Source organism: Mustela nivalis (genome assembly GCF_964662115.1).
Source record: "Mustela nivalis genome assembly, chromosome: 2".
NCBI classification, from domain to species: domain Eukaryota; kingdom Metazoa; phylum Chordata; class Mammalia; order Carnivora; family Mustelidae; genus Mustela; species Mustela nivalis.
In genome coordinates, this window is record NC_139021.1 from 4,704,678 (window position 1) to 4,726,411 (window position 21,734).

The 21,734-nt window shown below is 49.5% G+C and overlaps 1 protein-coding gene across 1 annotated transcript in view; it reads left to right on the forward strand.

Annotated features, from left to right (window-relative positions):
- The window catches only part of FAM135B (family with sequence similarity 135 member B), a 279,370-nt gene that overhangs the window by 124,119 nt on the left and 133,517 nt on the right, over positions 1 to 21,734 (forward strand). The window contains exon 3 of the mRNA XM_082719624.1: positions 14,817 to 14,896. Within this exon, the coding sequence (XP_082575750.1) occupies positions 14,817 to 14,896 (80 nt within the window). The remainder of the gene's footprint in view (positions 1 to 14,816; positions 14,897 to 21,734) is intronic.

Consider the following 21,734-nt stretch of genomic DNA (forward strand, 5'->3'; position numbering starts at 1 on the left):
GCAGGCGGCAGTGGGGAGGCAGAGTCCTCACCGCAAAGACAGGTAGAGAGCAGAGGGGCCCACTCCGCAGGTGGCGAGTCTTTGAGCTGAGTCCTGACATGTGAGGGCAATACCCCGGATGTTTGAGGCTGGCAGCCCAAAGAGGGGCGGTGGCGTGTGTGCAAAGGTGTGGCGGTGTGCAAGAGCAGGAGGCGTGTGCAAAACCATGCACGTTAGAGCAGGAGCAGAGGCTGCACCCCGCCCCCTCCACACTCAGCGCTTCCCTGAAGCCCCCCATGGGTGTGACTGCAGCTCCTGAAACAAGTCATCTCACCGGCCAGGCTCTGCTGCCCGCACACTTTTGGTGATCATCTTACCAGGGGTGAGAGGAAAATCACTCTTTTTGGTCACAAGTTGTCTCTTGCTGAGCTCCTACTTCCTTTAAAAATGCAGTTTCCATGTCCTTGATGTCTTGCAAGGAGCCAGGTTAAAGGAATGGGTGGTAGCACGAGCAGTCTTTCTCGTTCCGACCAGAGAGAAGTGCCCATATGAGCTTCTGAGAGTGGCCGCATCACTGGAACGCTCTGGGCCATAGGCATTGGCTCACAGAAGTATCCTTTCCTTGTGGACCAGAGGGGTCAATCTCAGGCTAGTGGAGGGGGTCACCTGGATTCCAGGGGATGTGGTGCCCGAGCCTCAGACTATGAACCAGGTCATCCGAGTTCAAATCCAAGCTTGGCCACCTCCCTACCGAGAACATCATTAATCAGAAGACCAGTGGACAGTCTCTTCTTTGCACCTGTCCTTTTCACTTTCTCTTGCAAACAAGCATGGAAACATAGCTCTCAGACTCCTCGGGCACTGGAAGATTGGTTTCAAGCACTGCAGAAGTCTCCTTGGTCAGCCTGGACTAGGAATTAAGTCTGGGCTTCCGAACTTGGTGGCCCAATCTCCTTATTTTGAACATCCAGACAGAGAAGGCTGGAGACATTGGGTAACTTGCCAGAGGCTACAGGTGAGGTGGGTGAGGGCGTGCTTCTAGGACTTTGGACTTTTCCTCTTCTAGAGGAATCCCCATGGCAACATACCAGGGACTGTGACTGTCTCGGGAGTCCCATGGGGCCCTGCCCCAATTCTGCTAGTTTTCTTCTATCACAGCTTCAGCGCAGCCTGTTGTGGGAGAGGTGGAAACACAACCAACCAGAAAATGACGGGTCCCTGGAGAGTAAAGACTTTTTTCAGATAGCCACCGATTTGTCATGACCGAGGTTGGTCAGGATTGACTGTGTTTTCTTATCTTTAGAAGAGCTTTAGGGAGTTCAAGGAGTGATAAGTCTTGGTTCAAAATCCCAGCTCCCCTGTATCTTTGCTGTGTGACCTTGGGGAAGTCAGTCGGTGTCTCTGATTCTCTTTTCTCATATGTATTCTGGAACAATGCCTGCTTTCAGACCTGCTTTTAAAAAAGAAATGACACTATTCTCTGTCATCCTAAAGACAGTGGATGTCTGTTATTTCATTTCTTCACAAGTGAACCATAACAAACAATTTGGGGTTTGTGCATTATGCCCTAAAGACCCTCAGTCAGTGCCCTGTAAGCCTGAGCCAGATGGCAAAATGCATGCCAGAGGAGGCAGCATATTTCTTTCTTCAAATAATGCACGTCTGATCGAAATCTTCATTACTCAGCACTTTATGCTTTTGGGTCCCTGTGTTAAGTCAGAAAACGTGTCTTGCGCTGACTATGCATGGCACACTAAGGATACAGGAATGAAAATGACAGATTTATTGAGAGAGGCTGACAGCTCACGGTGGAGATGATTGATTTCCTGAAACTCCCAGAATAGAAGTCCTGCTAAGAACACGTGGAGTGGGGAGGCAAGGGTAGAGCACGGGCTTTGAGGACTTTGAGGACAGACAGAACTGCTCTGAATACCCACTCTGGTAATTATTAGCAGCAGAGCCTTGGGAAAGCCACTTAACCTCTGTGAACCTGTTTCTTTCATTCATAAAATGAAATAAATAGATAAATAAGATGGCCGTACTTCAGGGGTTCACTGAAGCCAGCAGAAGAGGTGTCCTCCTGGACTGAGCAGCAGCGGCCTGTGGTACGACTCAGTGCTGGGGGGTTAGTGATTGTTCTAGTCTTATTTGTAAAGGACAGGGCCCTTGAGCGGGATGCGTTGAGGAGATTGTGGTGGGCAGTGAGTGCTCTCTGTGCACCTGCTGTGGGCCTGAGCCTGGGAGGGGCCTCTGCCTGCCCATGTTTTGGTCTTGCAGGACGAGTGTGGACCGCTGTCCGCCAGAGGGACACTGCCCTGTACCACATACCCCAGCAGCTGGGGCTTTGAACTGCTAGCCCCTGATTACAGAGAAGGGAGAACCCTAAAAAGAGGACACGGAGAGTAAAAACGAACAGCAGATGCCTGGATGCAACAGAGAAGAGTGTGTGTGTGTGTGTGTGTGCGTGCGCGCACGTGCACATGCGTGTGTGTCAGAGAGAGCAAGAAAGAGAGACGTAGAGGAAGACGGACAGACAGACAGATAGTGAGCTTGGAGAGACTGACCGGTCCGGGGGGAAAAGGCCCATCCGAGGGCAGGCTGTGCCCCAGATTCACGCCAGCTTTCTTGGGTTCCGTCCCACATGGCTTGGTGAAGCTGTCCCTAATTCTTCTCTTTGGCGTTGGGGATTTTTCCCTTTCTTCCTTCTGGGCAAGTCACTGAACGTTTAGTTCAGGGCCATGTATCCAGCTTCCTGACCCGGGCCTGCTTAGTGCTGACCTGGGCTTTTTCAGGCACGATGCTGCTGCTGTCAACACCGCCGCCCACAGCTGGGCCCAGAGCGCAGCCCTGCGGCCGGAGGGGCCGAGTCCTGTTCTACCACGTGCCCAGAGGCTTGCAGCCCCGCTGGGAGGCAGGCCTGCCGCTCCCCCAAGTCCGGCCAAGCCCTGGGACCCCCGCCCCGCCCCCACCCCATGCATCTGCTGGCCAGCAGCGTGCAGCAGCGGATGCCTCCCTCCCTCAGGGGCCTCTTGGTGCCCACGCCGTCCGTCCGTGGAAATTACGGATCCCATGTGTTTGTTAGATGGAGCCCAGGGACCTCTTTGTTGTTCTGTCTGAACAGTTTTGCAGAAATAAAGATTAGATTGAGGAGGAAATGGGGACTTTTTATGCAGATGAGGAAATCCCTTGAAATCTCCAGGCTCCCTTCACGTCCTAGCAGTTTCCATATGCAACGGCAGCGAAGAGACGCGGTTGAGGGAGGAGGACGAACCGGGGTTGGGACAGTTTCTCAGAAGAGACACGTTCTGGTTGGAAGGGGCTGGAAATCAGTCCGGGATTCTTCCTCGCAGAGGACCGTTGGCAGGGGTGTCTGCATGTCTGTCAGCCCTCTACCTAGCTGTTCTCATGCAAGCTTCAGCGGCCTGCTTCACCTGGCCTCATGGCCCAGACGAGAAACGTGGCTCACGCTCGATGGTCTGAGAGAGGAGGCGAGCTAGAGAGAAGGTGGCCTCACGCACAGGGAGCCTCAGAGCCTCTTGCACTTCCTGAGTCCTGGTGTGTGCGGGCACCTTGCAAATGCTGCCTCAGGGACTCCCCACTGCAGACTTACCTGAGGGCACCATTATCCCTCTTTGACAAGTAAAGAAACTGAGGCTCAGAAAGCTGGAATGATTTTCCTCATGTTGCACACCTGGAAGGTGGCAGAGACAGGATCAAACCCAGGTTTCACTCTGAAGACCGTACTTCCCCAGGGTAGCATGATGTCTTCCATGAAGCCTTTCTTTATTAGAATGACAATGGTAATATGGATATTAATCAGTTAATGATTATTGGAGACAGCACAGGCTCTGTGCTGCGCTGAACTGTTTTTATGTTGCCCTCACTCAGTCCTGTGCATTGGGTCTAATCGTTTATCTGTTTGTTTACAAAGGAGAAAATGGTAGCTCAGAGAGGTTAAGTAACTTTCCTAAGGTCACATAGCTGGAAGGGGAAGAGTCTCTTAACATAAAAGTTCTGTTTGATTTCACACTCGGTGCCTTTAACCACTACATTTAATCCTGCATGGCCTGTAATGTAGGCCATCTGTTTACACGGCAGCAGATTCTAGATACTAGATACTAGGTGATACTAGATTCCCCGTCCTGTGCTCCAGCTCCCCACTACCCCTGCACACATCTCTGGACACCACCCCTCTGCATTTTTCCAAGCTTTCTTTCGCCTCAAATGTCATTATGGCCTAGAACTACCCCTTCCTCAAGGGTGAGCCCAGAGAGCATGTGAGCTTCCTCGATACTAACTTACATCTGTAAAATGGGTCAGCCGCTGGATAAGTCAGGTCAGCTCAGGCATAGCCATGTGTAACACGGACAGAATTGCATCACAGCGCACCTGTGTCTGCTAGGATCTCCATCATGCTCTGGGTCAAAGCCTGCCACCTGACACTAAGGAAGGGCCCTGTGGTTCTCGGCGGGGTCTGGATCCACGGGAGAGCGTCCCAGGCTCGATCCCAGGACCCTGAGATCATGGCCAGAGCTGAAGTCGGGTGCTTAACTGACTGAGCCACCCACGTACGCCCAGGTGTGACTTTTTAAGGCTTGAACTCTTCCTGCTGTTAAGGCTATCCCTGTAGTTTGAAGAATACTTTTGTATCTTTGAGGTTTCCTGGGCATGAGCTTTCATAACACTTGTGTTGATGCTAGGTCTGTGAGTGAGGTCTGTTTCTTTGGAGTTCCAGATTCCATACAGGAAGAGTGGAGGCGATAATGACCCTCCTTTCTGAATACTGTCCAGGTAGAATCTGGCATCACACGGACAACACCTGGTGCCACGCCCACCTCGGGGTTGGTTTGCAAGGACGTCTGGGTGTCCTCACTCTTGCTCTGATATTATGGTTGTTGTTGTAAATATTTATGGGGTCTCCACAAACAACAGTGAGGAAATTGTATCCACCTACTTGTAGAGTATCTTTTCTTATCACTTAGGGTCAGTATATACCCTAGAATTCGATTATGTCCAAGTGTATGGGTATCCTAGATTAGGTGATGGGCCAAACTTAGCAGTTGTGTTCTTTGGTGGACCCTGTGAACTAGCTGGGTGGCCATGGGGGTCCTTTCCCCCGTTCTGGCTCTACTTTCCATTAGCAACATCTGGTCCCAATGATGAGAGTAGTTCAGCGACATTTTAGAAGGAATTGGTGCTTACAGGGTCTCATGTACTGTGCCAGCACTCAACCTGCAGCGTCACATTGGTCCCTCACAAGCCTTCATTTTTAAGGTGAGAAAACCAGTGCTTGGGGAGGTATGATGCATGGCCGAAGGTCACACACCACTAGTCAGTGGAGAATCCAATATCTAATACCCAGTATGTCGGAGGTGAGAGCCGGGGCCTTGGGCTCCCCGGTGCGTGTTCATGCCATGTTTTTGATCCCTCTCTATGAAAGACTTGTCCTCTCCCTCCGACTGCTTGGAACTGGCTGTGGGATCTGGGCTTGCCAATTAGAAAAACTCTCGGTGCAGAGACCCCTGTCACAGTGTGATTTTGCACGGCAGATTTTCTGGTCTGAGGTTTTAAATTATCCGTGTCATTTCAAGCTGTGCAAGATGCTTAAAAGCCTGCTTCTACCTAACCTCATTTAATCAAGCAACACAAACGCAAAGAAAATCCAGTGTTACTTCCCATCACAAGAGAAGAGCACCGGCCCCTGTTGGGGAGGCACGATGCCCCGGGGAGCTCCTCACGGAATCCCATCCCGTACAGGATGTCAAGAAGGAGTCTTCGTTTTACCTGCAAATGGCTCTTTTCTGCTGACCTGGAAGCTGACACCAGCAACTTTACAGAGAGCCACGCTGACACATGGCCACTCCTGTAAATTAGAAACCCCATCTGGGTTGACTCATTAGCTAGGAACAACAGGTTCACCAGGGAGCGTGAATCCCACTGGCCAAGGGAGATCCAGGGATGGTGCATCACTTTGCCCTGTTTGGGGAACCCTGCAACCTCAGTTTTTATACATGGCATCTCGGACTAGACTACTTGTGTTGCTGATTTGAGCTCCTTGAGCTGCGTGCTCTGGCGAATACCGGTGATTGTTCACCAACAAATCAGGCTGCTATGTAAAAACAATACCACAGGGGCACCTGGGTGGCTCAGTGGATTAAAGCCTCTGCCTTCGGCCCAGGTCATGATCCCAGGGTCCTGGGATCGAGCCCCACATCTGGCTCTCTGATCAGTGGAGAGTCTGCTTCCCTTCCTCTCTCTCTGCCTGCCTCTCTGCCTACTTGTGACCTCTGTCTGTCAAATAAATAAAGAAAATCTTTAAAAAAAAAAAAAAACAAAAAAACAATACCACCATTTACTGCCTCCCAGTGTCGCTCTGCACACTGACTCTGATTTCTGTCTCGGTCAGCTCCAGAAGGTAACTGACCAACCCCATTTGCAAGTGAACACATGAAAAGGCAGAGAATTTAAATTGTCCTCAGTTGGACAAAAAGCATCTTCATTGCCATTATTGTTACTATAGGATTCCCTGTTTTAACCTGAACAGGAAGAGGAGAATATGGGAGAACAAAGAGCGACTTTGTTCAGACTTTGAAATCTATACTCATGCCATGCCTCTTGTAAAGGTCATCTTCCCTCCTGCTCATAGGAGAATTATCCTACGAGCTTACTGAGTATAATTTTTTTCCATGAGGCATCTCAGAGCAATGAAATAGATTTTCCACGACTGCTCAGCAGTTGGAAGCCAACCTAACAGTGGCTTTCTTAGAACTGTTCCAAATTGCCCCCTTATTTAATCTGTGTGGGCTCCATATTTCCTTTGGGCTAAAAGGTTGGAGTGGTGGTCACGAGGCATACTGTTTAAAAAGTGGCTCAAAAAAAGTACATCGTGACATTTGTTGAGGTCCATGGCGTAAATTCTCCCATCCTGGCCGGTTTCAGTATACCCACTTAAGGTAAATAACCATGGAGTTATACACTGTTGCCACACCACGGCTTGGTGGGGGAAACACCATGAGGAATGCAGTAACTGTGTATGGACTTTTATAGACATTTGATTTAAAAATGATTTGATTGAACAGATATTTATTAAGTGCCTGCACTGTTCTGTTATTGAGAGAGAGAGAGAGAGAGAGAGCAAGAGTGAGCAAGCAAGCTTGCTGTAGGTCTGTGCAGATGAATCCCCTGGGATCTCTAGCTGAGTCCTGATCTGTGTATCTGTACGAGGCAACTACCCAAGACTGAGGGGATTTTAGAAAGTCTTATTTCTGGACCTGTAAATGGGAATGTAATATATCATTCAAAGAGCTCTCATGGAAAGTCGATGTGGCATCTGTTGGTGTGCACATCAAAGAATGCCAGACATGAAGGATTGACATAATGGCAGAGGGGTGCCTTGGTCACAGTTGGAAAGGACGCAGGGGTTGAGTTTCAACCTTTGACCACCAATGTCCCTGAAGTTTTCGGGACATCCCCATAGATTCATAACATATCCAGAGAGTTAAGCAAAAGGCATTTTATTGTTATCTGGGCTTTAGAACCAAACCCTGTTGGTGACTGCATCACAATGATTTCAGTTGAACTTTACAGAGAGGACCCTTTCCCCCTATGAAGCAGCTTTCAACACCAGTAGACAAAAATATCTGCATTGTTTCTACCCAAAAGTCGAACCTGGATTCTTAGAGTTTAATGGCTCTATTGCAAGGAAATACTCAACTTTCTACCATCAAGAGGAAAGACAGTAAGAGAAATCCAGTTGCCAATTTTGCTTCTTCTGAGTTTCCCCCCATAGAAAATGTGGCCCCAATAAGGTCTGGAATCAGATTCTACCCGTCAGGATTGTGTTTGGGTTCAAATGATCAGACAGATGACTAATCCTGGCTTAAAAATTGTAAGATACCACAAGGAATCTAGAAGTAGACCGTACCATCATGTCACCAAGGACACGAAGGACTCAGACTTCTGTCTTTCTGCTCTGCCACTGTTTTCACATGGCTTTTATCTTCATGGCCAAAACATGGCTGTTTTAATGCCCCAAAGATCCATTTTCTTTCTGTATAAAGTCAGGGGACAAAGTCAGAGAAGGGACAGACAGCCCATGGGTCATGAAACCCAAGACTGCTTTAAGAGTGTTCCTCTTTGCTCCATCAGACAATGAATGGTTTTCTCTCATTAACCAAGAGACGATCACACAATCTCTCCTAGCTGCAAGGCAGTCAGAGGGGTGAGTATCTTTAGCTACGAGTGTTTCTTTCTCTGGCCCCTCCAGATGAGTGAGGAGTTGGGAATGAGGGATTGAGAAAAGTCATCCCAGTAAACATCAGTGGCATCTGACTGAACTATTATAATCCTTATGTTTTGATCATACTGATGCATCCAGACAAGTTTTGCTGAAATATTAGAGTGGACCTTTCTTGAAAATGTCTCATTAGTTGCTGTTGAGACCAATCAGATCCAACAGAGTGGTTTGTAGTCCTGTTACGGTGGGTGGACACGGTCAGAAGCAATGAGTCAGCTCATGAGTGTACAGTAAAAATATATTGGTCATTTCCTGGGTCTTTTTTTAGTTGATATTTTAGAAATCAAGGTCTCTCTTATTGACATAACTACCCTGTCTTACCCATTAGGGCAGAGAGATTTACCCTGGGACCAGTGGGTCTTCCATTGTCAAGTTAAGTCACACAGCCAGTCAGTGTGGAGTTCCAGAGTTCACACTCATAACCACATGCTTTATTGCCTCAGAAGCCTCTAAAAAAGAGGGTTATTTCTTAGCCAGGTGGGCACAGCCATGTCAGAGCAAAGCATTACTCTTGTGTCCGCCATTTTGTGTTACCAAGTACTACGTGCCACAGGCATCTCTGAACCTTGTCCCACCCAAGCAATCACCGTTCCCCCAGCTTCACCTCACCTACGAGGGTGGATAGATTGGGATCCCAGCTGGGGCATGGTGTCTGTTCCACATGTCTTAGTTAATAGTAACAATATTTTCTCTTTACTGAAATACTAAAGGTTGAGTGTCGTACTAAGGGCTGTACCTGCACGCCCCGTTGGCAGCATGTGACAGTTCTGTGAGGCTAGTACAGATATCATCACCTGTGAGGAAGGAGGCTCAGAGAAGGAAAGTTACTATTTGAAGTTCATCTATTTGGCTGTGGGATCTAGGTGTTCTGACTCCAGAGTCTCAGTTTTGACCCAAACACAGCGATTTGTACTTTAAGGTTGGGTCACCTGTCTCTGGGTCAGAGCAGTTGTTGCATATCATGCCTAATATGAAAGTGATTGTAACAAAATGTCATAGATCTCTGTATTCCCATTATAGAATATCATTTCCAGTTTTGTTAGTTTCATAAAAATTGCATGTGGATTCTTAGTCACTCACAGAATTGTAGATGTTGGGAATGGATTATATAAGCCAATGGTTTTTGAAGGAGTCTCTGTTATTGGAATCAATCAGTCTTTCTTTCTTTATCTCTCTTTCTTTCTTTCATTCCTCTGACACTGATTGAATGCCAACTGTGCGCGAGCACCATGTTAATTGCTGGAAATACAGAGATGAATAGGACCTGGTTCTCCTCCTCCAGCAGCTGGTGGCAGTGGATATTTCTATAGTCAAACAAGAACAAATGTTTATTCGATGCTTTTCTCTCCTTACACAGTGCTAAGATCTCCAAAGAGTATACAAGAAGCACGAGATAGCATTCCTTTTCTAAAGGTGCTTTTGAGAAAACAAAGGGAAATGCATTAGTGATCACAGGGAGAATGGGATTGGACTCCTGGTGATAATAGTGGTGGGAGCTGAGAGGAGCCTAATGAAGTTTAAAACACCTGCATTCGCCTCCCCAGATAAGAGCCTGGTTTACTCAAATCACCCTGCATTTTAATTCCTAGAGTTTCCAATAACTAGCCATGTGACTGCAGGAAAATTACCTAACCTCTCGGAGTCAGTTTGTCTGTTGTTAACATGGGATAGTCACTCCAGCATTAGCTTTGTCACGAGGAAGAAATCTGAAAGCCTGTATGTACTAGTTTACTATAATAAATTGCCACAAACTAAGTGGTCAAAACAACACAGATTTATAATCTATAACAACTCTGGAGGTCAGAAGTCTGAAATGGAACTCCCTAGGCTAAAACGTGGTTGTTACAAGGACTGTATTCCATTGCGGAGGTTCTAGGGAAGACTTTGTCTCCTTATCTTTTCCGGGGCACGTAGGCCACCTGCATTTTCGGGCTGGTGGCATCCGTCATCTTTGAAGGCCGCAGGAGCAGGGAGGGACCTTCTTGTATCGTGTTGCCCTCTCGCTCTCTCTCCTACCCCCTTCTTCCATTTGGAAGAACCCTTGTGGTTACCTTGGATGTACCTAGGAAATGCAGAATAATCCCATTCCAAGGCCAGGGGGTCGGCATCCTTAATTCCACTTACAACCTTAATTCTCTGTTATGGGTTCTGGAGTAGAGGACACAACTGTCTTTGGAAGGGGCATTATTCTGCCTACCACGTTATGTAAAGGGGATAGTTTATGCCATTCTCACAGATGGAAGCCCGTAAGATTAAACATGAGTATATATATTTTTATCCCAAAAAGAATCACTTGCAAATCCAGACGACCATGCTGGCACAGTGCCCGAAGGGTCCCCCCTCCCGGGCTCCACTTCCTCCTTCCGTCCTTACTGCAACTCCCTCCCCCACCCCTTGCTCACCTCCCAAGCACTGGAGCCAGCTGCTCCCTTCTTCATAGCATCTTCGTGAATGACCCTGGCTGGAAGAAGGAGGATTTAAGGTGGTTAAAGGAAATCTATGTGGGAAGTAGTAGGGCCATGCCTGGAGCTGCGCTAACACTATTTACTGAATGTGTCGAACGTGGACAAATCCCTTCATCCCCGGGGTGGGAGGGGGTTCATCTTGAAGATGGAAATGATAGTAAGGAGATCAAAGGTCTCCTGCAGGGATCAACCGATACCATGTATGCCAGGTAGGACATGTGGTTTATGGATTCATGACCTGGCAGACATTCATGTCAGATACAAGAGAATTAACTAAAGGGGTTTAAGCATTCTGTTTAATCAGGGCAGAGCCCAATCGGGCCGGCCTAATTGACACATTTCTTTTAACCTGTGCCTCTAACGCGTCTGAAGTTCAAAATGATGACTGGTTCCTTGAAGTGAGATTCGGGAACGTCAAGGGGTTTTAAGGAATAGGAACTCGGGCAGTGTTTTGGAATTGGTTATAAAAGGATTTAATCTATGCAGTAAAACGTGATTCCCATCAGGTGTTGCAGCCAAAAATTAAAAAACAAAACAAAACAAAACACAAACACTTATCTCTGGATTAGAATGTTGACTGCCCTTTGCTGCTGGATAAGTGGTTCCATATTTCCAGCGTCTTCTCCGGGCAGCCCCTGAGATGACGCTTTCTCCCACAGAGGATTTACAGAGGCTGCAACAGGATTGCCTCCGTGACGTTCTCGGTCCAGGCTCTGGCAGGGGGTGCTGGGTACGCCTTGAGCGCAACTCCAGCTGCTCCAAGCACCGCCTGGTAGAAAAGTGACAGATCGCCTCGGGGAAGGGGTGACCCATTTTGTGTTCAGAGAAGAAGCCGTTAGAATATTAAAACCGGCGGTGGTGGCGGTGGGATGAGACTGTTGAACTGCATGGGTCTTTTCATCAAGGAAGCACCAGAAGCGACCTCCTGTGTTTGTGTCCATCAGCCTTTGCTGGGGATGGGCGCGTGGGGAGTCCGCAGGTCCATGCGTTCCATTCTGTCGACAATGGAGCAGTTATGCCTCTTGTCATTGTCATTAATTGGGGAACAGCACATTTCAAAGATGTTTTATTAAAGATCCAAATTTCTGTCTTTCCTTGAAAATCCCAAAAGGTCTAGCAACACACAGTCAGCCTTTCTTCACAGTGGTGACTAGCAACAGCCAAGGAGCAGCGTCTCCTGTGGACGGGGGGGAAGCGTCCATCCTGCCTCAGTCTCCCTCACACAGATTTGTGAGCTGGTTTGTGATTGTGCTTCCCCCATGGATTTCTCGATGGTCGTCAAGTGCCTCCATGTAATGAGCTCCTCGAGGAAAGAGAGTGAGGGGCTGGGAGCCCTTGGTCACGGTGTGTTTTATCAGCTGATCAAGACGTAACTTGATTGAAGTGTGTTTCTGTATTAGGCAGCACTGTCTGTCTGTCTGTCTCTGCATCATTCATCATCTATTTCTCCATCCTCTATCTATCATCCATCTATCATGCGTCCATCATCTTTGTCTTTATCACTCTATTGTCTATCATAGATGATAGACAATATCTATCTATCTATCTATCTATCTATCTATCTATCTATCTATCTATCTTTGATCTACTAGCATTGAACTCATGGCCCGGGGCACGGTCTGAGTGCAGCTCATCTAATGTACTGTCTTTGCCGGTGTCCTCCACTTAGGGACATGGGACAGCACTTCTGCTCTACACGAGGGGCATTTTCAGTAGCAGAGTCACCCACAAAAAGCCCAGAAATGCAAAGGAACAGCAGCGGCACTCACCAGACCGCAGAGGACCTGTGTTTCCAGCACGGGAACTGAAAACAGAGGGAGTGCGGTCCTGCTTGAGCTCAGGTGAAACAGGTGCACGGGGGCGTCAGCACTCGCACATTGGGAGGCCCATCTGGAGGCACGTCTGAGTGGCTGCAGAGCCCCCGAGTCCCGGGTGTGGGGATGTAGATAAGTGTTACCACATAGGTCAGTCCACACTTACGGAATCTGTGAGTAACGAGGGTCACCTGCCTGTGTCTGGTCCATATTTTCTCTCACCATGTGGCTCGTCTGACACGCCTCTCAATGGTGCACACAGCAGAACACAGGTGTTTAGGTCTTGGTGAAGTCCAGTTTTTCAGTTTTTTTGTGTGGATCACGCTTTCGGTGTGGATTAAGAACTCATTACTTATCCCTAGATCTTAAAACTTTCTTTTACTTTTCTTCCCGAAGGTTTAGTTGTTTTACATTTTGCATGCAAGTTTCTGATCCCCTTTGAATTAATTTTTGTAGAAGGTGAGCTTTTTGTTTGGTTCTGGTTTGACTTGGTTTTTCCCTATGGATAGATAACTAATCGCTTCAGGACCGTTGATTGGGAAGGGTACCTTTCCTCCATTGAATGGCTCTTGAACCTTTGTCAGAAATCATTTGAGCAAACGTGTGCCCTCATCACTGCAGGGTGGGGGTAGAAACTCAGGCCCCCACATAGTCTGTACTTAGAAAAGGTGGGGTTCTCATCACTGTCTGTTAATAGTGAGAATCCGGCTCCCTCCTCAAAGATCTTACCTTTGCCAGGTGAGGAAGCTGCCTCGTTCAAGGTTGGCAGTGGTGGGCATCAAAGCTCTTTTGTGGATTTTGCTCGTATGGATGGAGATGAGGCCACAGTTTTTCTGCGTACTATGGCTGAAGTACAACCACTATTGTCTAAAAGTTTTCTGTCTTGCGAGGTTGCCTCTTTTCTGGCACTTTGTCTAGGAAAAAAATGGGCATTTTTGTTAGAGTTTTTTTGTTTATTTGTTTTCATCTGCAGCCATTAGAATTTCTGGGTGGTTAGTTTCTCTCTGGGATTTACAAGGCAGAAATGCAGAGAACTCACCCTCTGGACCTTGGGTTCTTAGACTGTTGGCTTTCTTTTCATCTGTAAAAATCTTTTGTTTATTTTATATACACCGTCTAGAAGTTTCAGTTGTATGTAGTGGGGAGGGGGTGGGGAAATGTGTGTCTACTCCATCTTTCCTGGAAGCAGATGTCATAGCTCTTTCTTTCCTTCTTTCTTTCGTAGTCCTAATTTTACAGATACAGAAACATGCTCAGAGAAGTTGTATGGTGTATACAAAAGCACACAGCTCCCAAATGATGTCACCCGAACTCCAGCTGTGAATCCAGCACTGGTGCCTTGCTCCGTATCTCCTCGGCTTCTCTCACACATGCATACACACACACACACATGCACACACACGCACACACACACGACAAACACAAGCCTGTCAACAGAGCCTTCTATGAGTATATTCACCGCACAGTGTCTCCCAAGCCATAAGCTCGATGAACCAGCAGAGTTCCATGAGTTCATGGTTCATTTTGCTTCTATTTCACATTGTTTTAATTCACATCCCCTCTCACAGTGGGCTTGACATTGGTGGGAGGGGAGAACAGTATGGCGCCAGGACTGTTCCTGAGTGCTTGCGAGCACAAGAGCCATTACCTGCCCAGGCAGGGACCTGGGGAAAGTGCTTCTGCATCTGTGGCAGAAGGGGGCAGCTAGGAGGGTTACTGATAGTCTGGGAACCTGCACGATGTCCTGAAATGATGGAGTTTGGAAATGGGAGTAGCGTCTTACAAATAAGGGCCCAGAAATATGCTGGAAAAGTGGTTGGTAAGACCCCCAGGAATGATAGCCCAACTGCTGTGTTTCTAAAGGAAGAGTTTGTGTTACAACCTGACAGCAACTCAGTTTATGTATGGATTTCGCACTGTGCATTAAAGCTTTATTTTCCCATAGAAGGACTTTCCTGACTAAACAGAAGCCATGCCCCTTAATGCACCTGTGCTCTATGGCCAACCCATCTCTCCCTCTCCGCGATACCACCAACCTGGCATATGTCTCCAATGATCTCTCTTCAACTCAACTTCCTGTCTCTATCCTGGTTCCATCTTAGCCCTCTCCCACGGTCCCTCCTTGATGCCAAACGACCGTGCACACTGCCTAGACACTTCCCTGCTTCCCTTTGGCCTTTAAGATGAAGTCTAGGCACTTTGAGAAGAAGCCAACAGTAAGGAGTCTGGTCTTCATCTGCCTGCTCTCTGTTCTTTCCTTAGGTATTACCAGATCCGAGTGACCTTGAAGGTGTCCTCAAGGATCCCCCACAGACTGAGCGCCTCCATCGTCGGGCAGACAGGTGAGCAGGAAGACGGCAGCGGGGCCCTTGTTTTCCACGGGTGGACCATCAGCTGTGACTCCATGCCCGTGCAGAGCAGAGTGCAGCGTTCAGAGCGACATTCAGTAAATCGTGTTGGATGTTGGATGAGTTTGGAAAGGGAGGCCCACTCGTGGTGTAGCCATGTGTGTATGTTGTTGCAAGGGGAGCCTGGCTGAAGGAAAACACACTCTCCCAGGGAAAAACCTGGCTGTGAAGGGTTGGCTGGAGTCCAGTCGGGGAGGAAGACGATGGCAAATGGCATCCTGTTGTCAATCCCCATAAGCAGCTAGTCACAGGGACTGAGTAAGTTAGCAGGTGTGGTGGTGCTTCCCAGGCTCAAGGAGGAGTCAGAATCAACACTCCCAGCTTGGGGAGAAGGATGGCCAAGGACAGCCCAGGTTCTGACTTGGAGGAGGCTGCGTTATTAGTGGGATCCAGGACTCCCAGCAGCAGGTGCTTCGTGTAACGGAGTGTTGAGTCCAAAATAAAGAGCTTGTTACGTAAGAGGTAAGGATAGGCACCAAGAGGAAATACTTACATTAGTGTATTTGGGTAAATGTGTACATCAGTCACATCCTCACAAGGAGAAGTGACGGAAGGGGCTCCTGGGGGGCTCAGTGAGTTAGGTGTCTGCCTTTGGCTCCGGTCGTGATCTCGGGGTCCTGAGATTGGGCCCTGTGGTGGGCTTCCTGACCACTGGGCAGTTGGCTTCTCTCTCTCTCTCCCTCTCACCCTTCCTGTAGCTTGCATGTTCTCTCTCTTTCTCCATCTCTCTCAATTAAATAAAATCTTTAAAAACAAAACCAAAAAAACCTATATGGATGGAAGAGAAAGTAAGGAGATAAAAAAAACTATGGAAAATCTGCTTAACTTTAAAGATACAAATAGCTGTAGTGAAGATTGGTATAGACAAAAAAAAAAAAAAAAAAAAAAAAAAAAAAAAACTGGTAGAGTCGAAAGCTCTGGTCGTAGCTACCCTTCAAAGAATTTCCTTTGGAATTTCCCTGGCAATTGGGTCACTTTGTTATGGGCAGTGATACTACGGTGAATGGAATTACAGGCACTGAAATCCCCCCAGGCTGGGGATGGAGCCGCCGGAGTCTGCTTAGTTCCCCCTGCAGGGGTGTGGACGGTGTGGGAACGAGCAGCCTACCCAGACCACCCAGGACGACATCAAGGACTGATGGTGGTCCGTGGGCAGCAGGTTGATCAGAGCCTGTGGACTAGATATAGAAGACGCTGGAGACCACCTGCTCCTCCTCGGACTCTAGGCAGAGTTCAGTGTCGAGTCCTAGGCTAGTCACCCCATTCCCAGGGTGTGCTTGTCTTCCGCGCTGCTCCTCTCTCCAGGGAAGGAATCAGGTGACTGAGAACGGTGGGCACCTGGTCCCCCGTGTCCTGTGTGCCCTCAGGAAGCCTGCGGTTCCCTGCTCACCCCTGCCTGGGTAGCGCCCCATCCTCATCCACTTCTTGCCAGAAGGAGATTGGTTTGATTGGCAGAGGGGGTAGGAATCCTGCCACTGCCACATGTTCCTGTGTGATCCAAGGCACTGGCAACCGGAAATTGAATTTCCTTACTTGAAAAGTGAGGATGCAGAGCCCATGCTCTGCAGTGTTCTTGTCTTGGAGATTATAATGGAGAAGGACATTTTACATCCACAGAGATTATACATGTCAGTTTCCGGGAGAGTAACCGGCCCAGTGTCGGTGTCCATCAGTCTGACCTGTGAGTGGCCACACAGTCAGGGCTGCAGGGCTGGGTTCGTCCTCAGGGATGAAGCTGGGACCTGGACTCCAGGCAGGGTCCATGCCCCAGCCCACCTGCTCCCAGCCATCCCCAGGTTCCTGACAAGGGCTCCGTTCCTGCCCTATGACTCTCGAGCCCGAGATCGATTCCCTCATCTGTGGAGCCTTCTCTTGGAGCTGGCGGTCCCCACCCACCACCATGAGGACCAGAGAGCTGCCTGACATCCAGCTGCTGGTAGAGCCCAGGAGGGGCTTGGGGAGAGGAGCACTTTGCCACACAGAAACAAAGACAAATGAGTTGCAGTTGAGGGGGAGGAAAAACAAAACAAAACCAAACAAAAACAAGAGAAACCATTTTTTTCTTCTTTGGTCTGGTTTGACACGGGGTAACTGGGGCACACTTGCTATGCCCGCGGAATATAGAGGAACGTACTGTTCAAAGTGGAAGGCTAACGTGGAGGCCAGCAACCACCACCATAAGGGTTACCCCATGAGTGAGCAAGAGAGTGTTGGTGATTTCTTACTCGAGGAGAATTTCCGGTTGCATTATTTTCAGATAGATGTCCCCACACTGCCATGCACGCCGACACTTAGTGGTTTAAAACCGCGATTTATTCTCGATGTTTTGAGCCGGCTCGGCTCAGCCCAGGTCGTTCACGTGCTGCTTTCTGCGAGATTTCTGCAGACAGGATGGATTGTCGGAGATCATGACATCAGACGTGTCTGATCCTCGGTTGGGGTGGCCGGACTCTCGAGGGAGCTGCTGGGTTTCCTTCTCCAGTTGGGTGGGCCAACCTCTAACACCGTGGCTCAGTTCACGGAAAGAGAGGGGCGGTGGGGCCGGGGGAGAAGGGAGACCCTCGGACTCCTGACAGGCTGGCTGGGAACTGGCACAGGGTCCCTTCCCCACATCCCCACATGGCAACGGTCAAGGCCAGGTGCAAGGCCGTCCACCTTCAAGGGGAGGGAAATGCACTCCACTCCAGGTGAGGTGCCGTCTGCAGGTGTGGTGATGAAGGCAGTGTTTAAGGTCATGTCTGCACACAGTTAACCAGACAGGATTTCCTTCACCCACTCATAGTTCTAAGGAAGCAGAAAGAAAGGAAAATAGATGTTTAGACCATGAAGTATGATATACAGAGAAACAACCCCAAGGAGTCAAAGCGTGCGGGACTTAATGTTGTCTTTGACACTCTTGTGTCGTGCAGGGACACAATGGAGTGGTCTTGAAGGCACACATGGTTTCATTTGGCTGTTTTGTCCTGTTTATCTCTAAAGCAGAAAAGAAAAAGCTTACTTTGTCTAGAGATGCAGAATTCAGTAGTGGTGAGAACCGGGCTCTGGGCTTTCCTGGACCCAACCCTGCTTCCAACACTTGCCCATCAACACTAGAAATGTTTTTTCAGTTTGATGGATTGATGGATTGATTTGGGACTCCTCACCCATATAGTGGGGCTTGTAAGAGGTACCTACCTCCAGGTTTGTGCTAAGGATCAAATGAATTATGCAAGGAAATGCCTGGAACAGTGCCTGGTACCGAGTAAGCTCACGGTACCTGTTGGCTGGGGTCCGTGTCTCCATTGTGCACACAGTGGTGGTTCACTTAGCAGCACTCTGCCCCATGCAGGTCCCTGGGTAACAGCGCTGGGGATGGGAGGCTGCCACCTTGCTGCTTTGGAGGAGCTCACAGTCCTCCGAGGGAGGTGGAGAAGTGTCCCACAAGTCCAGCAGAGGTAGACATTGAGATGGGGGGTCCCAAGTATGATCTGGAATTGGGAGCAGAGGTTGGCTCAGCCTACAGAAGGTAGGGAAGGGTGATATGGGCAGATGTAGCAAAAAGACTGGGGCCTGCGTGGCGCAGGGATGAGCACAGGGTGGGAGAGATGAAGGGGCAGCCAAAGGGGGGAGAGAAACGGTGGGGCCAGGGGCCAGGGTGTCAAGTCGCGCCGACCAAGCATGCAGGCTTCCTTGCCGTGGGTTGGCTCAATGAAATGAGAACATTCCAGAGACACAAACCCTACTTTGTTCAAATGTGAGATGTTGTCTCATAAATGAAGTGGCAGAATTAGACATTTTTGCTGTCTTCTTCAACGTAGCTGTCCCCTGGTAGCCACAGTTTTAGTGAAGCAGACGATTTATTAGATACTCATTCTTGATGCGAAACAAATGTTCGTCGAATTTTCCGGGCTTGACGTTTATGGTTGGATTCTGTAAATAAGAGAAAACTAATCATGCCCCATGTGAAATGCAGCATTCCCTGCCCACCATTGTGTTTTCTTTTTTCAGTATGTTTTGAAAAGATAACTTGGGGAAGGTTTCTTCTTGTCTCGTGAGCTGCGGATCTCATAGAATAGACTGTGATGGCTCTGAACTCAGAAGGCATCGTCCCCCAGGCATTCTGGAAAGATCCCAGCATTCCAGAACAGACACACATGCAGTCAGCTGACTTCACAGCCACAGTGACTGGTGTCCCATCTGCTCCTGGAACTGGGGGCAGGGCAGAAAGGGGGCTTCCGTTCTTTGGATATGGTGGCAGTGGGGGGCGTTTGGCCCGGCATCCAGTGAGAATCTGAAGTCCACAGCACCTTGGTCACCACCAGAAATAGCAAAATGTAAATTACAGGCGGTCCCGTAAGCCCGCCGAGGCCAGGACATCTCTGGGCTGTCCCCAAACCATTCAGGTGCCTCCAACAAAGCAACGTACCTGGGACCCAAGAGACACAGGGATGAATTTTGGTCACTTAATATGTGAGGCTTCAGGTGTGACAGGAAAAGAAACCAGAAGTGAGAAATTTTAAAACGTGATTCTCTTGCCTCGGAGCCTTGCTTACCTTTCATGGGTCTACCAGATGGTCGTCTCTTGTCTCCTGAGGTCAAGGCTGTGCCTATGGATAAGTGTTATACTTGCTTAATCATGACGATTTCCTTCCACTACGATGGTGCTATGTCATAGCTTTTGCTGTCTCTTCCTCCCTGAAGGTGTTAGAAAATGTTCCCATGGCGTGGGGAGGGATGACCACTGAAGTCATGGAGGACAACTTCAGGCTGTTGAGCAGGGCACAATGAAGCCCGAGAGAAGATAGCATGGAAATTGTGGAAATGTATAAAAATTACCATGATTAGTTTTAGTGCTGTTTTGAGAGGTGATTTCCATTAAGTAGAAGCATTTAAGAGTTTCATCATGGAGGGGGCGGGGGGCATTTATTCCTTAAATGAATGAATCTAATTTCTTTTCAGCATCCATTAAAGTGCACCTATCAAATATGCCTGTTTTCATGGGGAATACGAAGCAGGTCCAACAGTCACACTCCCAGGCTCTGAGTAGTCCGTGGGTCCGGAGGAGAGGGCTGCTCAGGGCCACCAGAAGGATGTTTCTGGTGAAGCCAGGATTATGCTCCCACCCGCTCAGCCTCTGAGAGCAGCGGTCACCTCAGAACCGCTAAAGCCCAGGTCCCTCTGTTTTGACCCTGGGCAGGACAGGAGTCTGCTCTGCCAGCTGGCCCTGTGACCCCGCTGTCCCTGGGCCAAGCCTGGTGTCGCTTCCCCTTTGTCCTTGAGATGTCATCTTTAAGCCTGCTTGCCCTACAAGGCCGTCCTCTGGAAGCCCTCCCCAGGCAGCTCTGTCTCTGCCTCTGCTCTCACTGTTCCTTCCACTCTGAATGCCTGTCCCTCCTTCCCTCCGCTCGGGTCCAGGAGATCGGCAGAAAGAGCCGATGCAGCTCCCGGGAAGGTGTTGCCCACCGCGTCGAAATGACCAGCTCCCCGTCTGAGCGTCCTTCTCACAACTGCGTACACACGCGTACCCTTGCGGTGTGCTCTCCCTCCGTGGCACCTGTCACTTGGCTTTGCAGGGCCACCACTGGCTGCTGCAAGCACTTTGTTTAAGATTGGAACTTGCCCGAGCCTTTGAATCCCACTGTCCGTCGCAGTTGTCCCCACTGCTGTCCGCACCCAGGATTCTTATACAGGGACAGGGAAGCCTGTGCCAGGATGGGACAAGCTGAGATGTAACTCATGTCCCAGAGCCCCCCGCAGGAGGAGGCTGGCCCCCTTCTTGGGGGACCTTTGTTGAAATGCACCCGTGTCTGCTTCCTCCCGATCCCCGCCTTTCCCTGCCCTGTGTTCCCCGTGCCTCTCTTAGTGGAGCACATCCATGAGTCACCAGTCCACGGGCCTTGGTCTCTGGGTCTGCTGCTTCATCAGCTGTTTCCAGAAACCACTAGAAGTTGTATACCATTAGTTGTACTATAGGAAGTCGAGCGTGAAGTTAGCTGAACCTGAGTTCACCTGAGTTCTTTGTGACCCTGGGCCAGGAGCCTCTGTGTGTAGCCCCCTCTATAAACGGAGTATTGGAGATAGAAACAACCCCGTATGGCTATATTGGGGCTCCGGTGCTGGGCATGGATACACTGGGAGCCCCCACGCACACACACCCGTTCGTGGCCTCCCTGCTTCGATGCCCATCACATTTGGCAGGAATAATCTAACCCACCAGAGCCCATGCGCATTCAGTGGGACCACTCAGTGTCCGACCTCAGCTTCTGAAAGTTGGCCTTGTGAGAGGCCGTGGACGCAGAGCTTGCTGGTAGACCCCGGTCTCTCCGCGCTGAGACGCGGCGGTGCGGGACCTGAGTGACAATGACGAAGACAGTGATGAGGGCCCTGGAGGAGAGAGGCCTGGCTGCTCAGGGCTTGGGGAGCCTCCTGGAGGGTGGGGGTGCTCAGTGCTCTCTGCCCAGGTCTGACTCCATCAGACACACTCGGACTCCAGAGGTCTTGACTTCTGGCCTGGGGTCGTCAAGGCAAATCTTCTTGCAATCAGAGAGCAAGGAGAGCTCAGGGCCTCAGGGCTTCAGCCCACCCCACCTGACATCGGCCCACCTGCCCTGCTGTTTCCCCCACACGGACTAAGACCCCTCCTCCAGGCAGCGGTACCCCCGGCCTGCACCTGGGTGGGGCCAGCTTGCACCTGGGGAGCCTGGTGTAGGGACGTGCCCCCACAGACACAGGCGAGGGTACGGGAAGGACCCCTGATGCGTCTGGCAGGGATGGTGGGACACGAGCTTCAGAG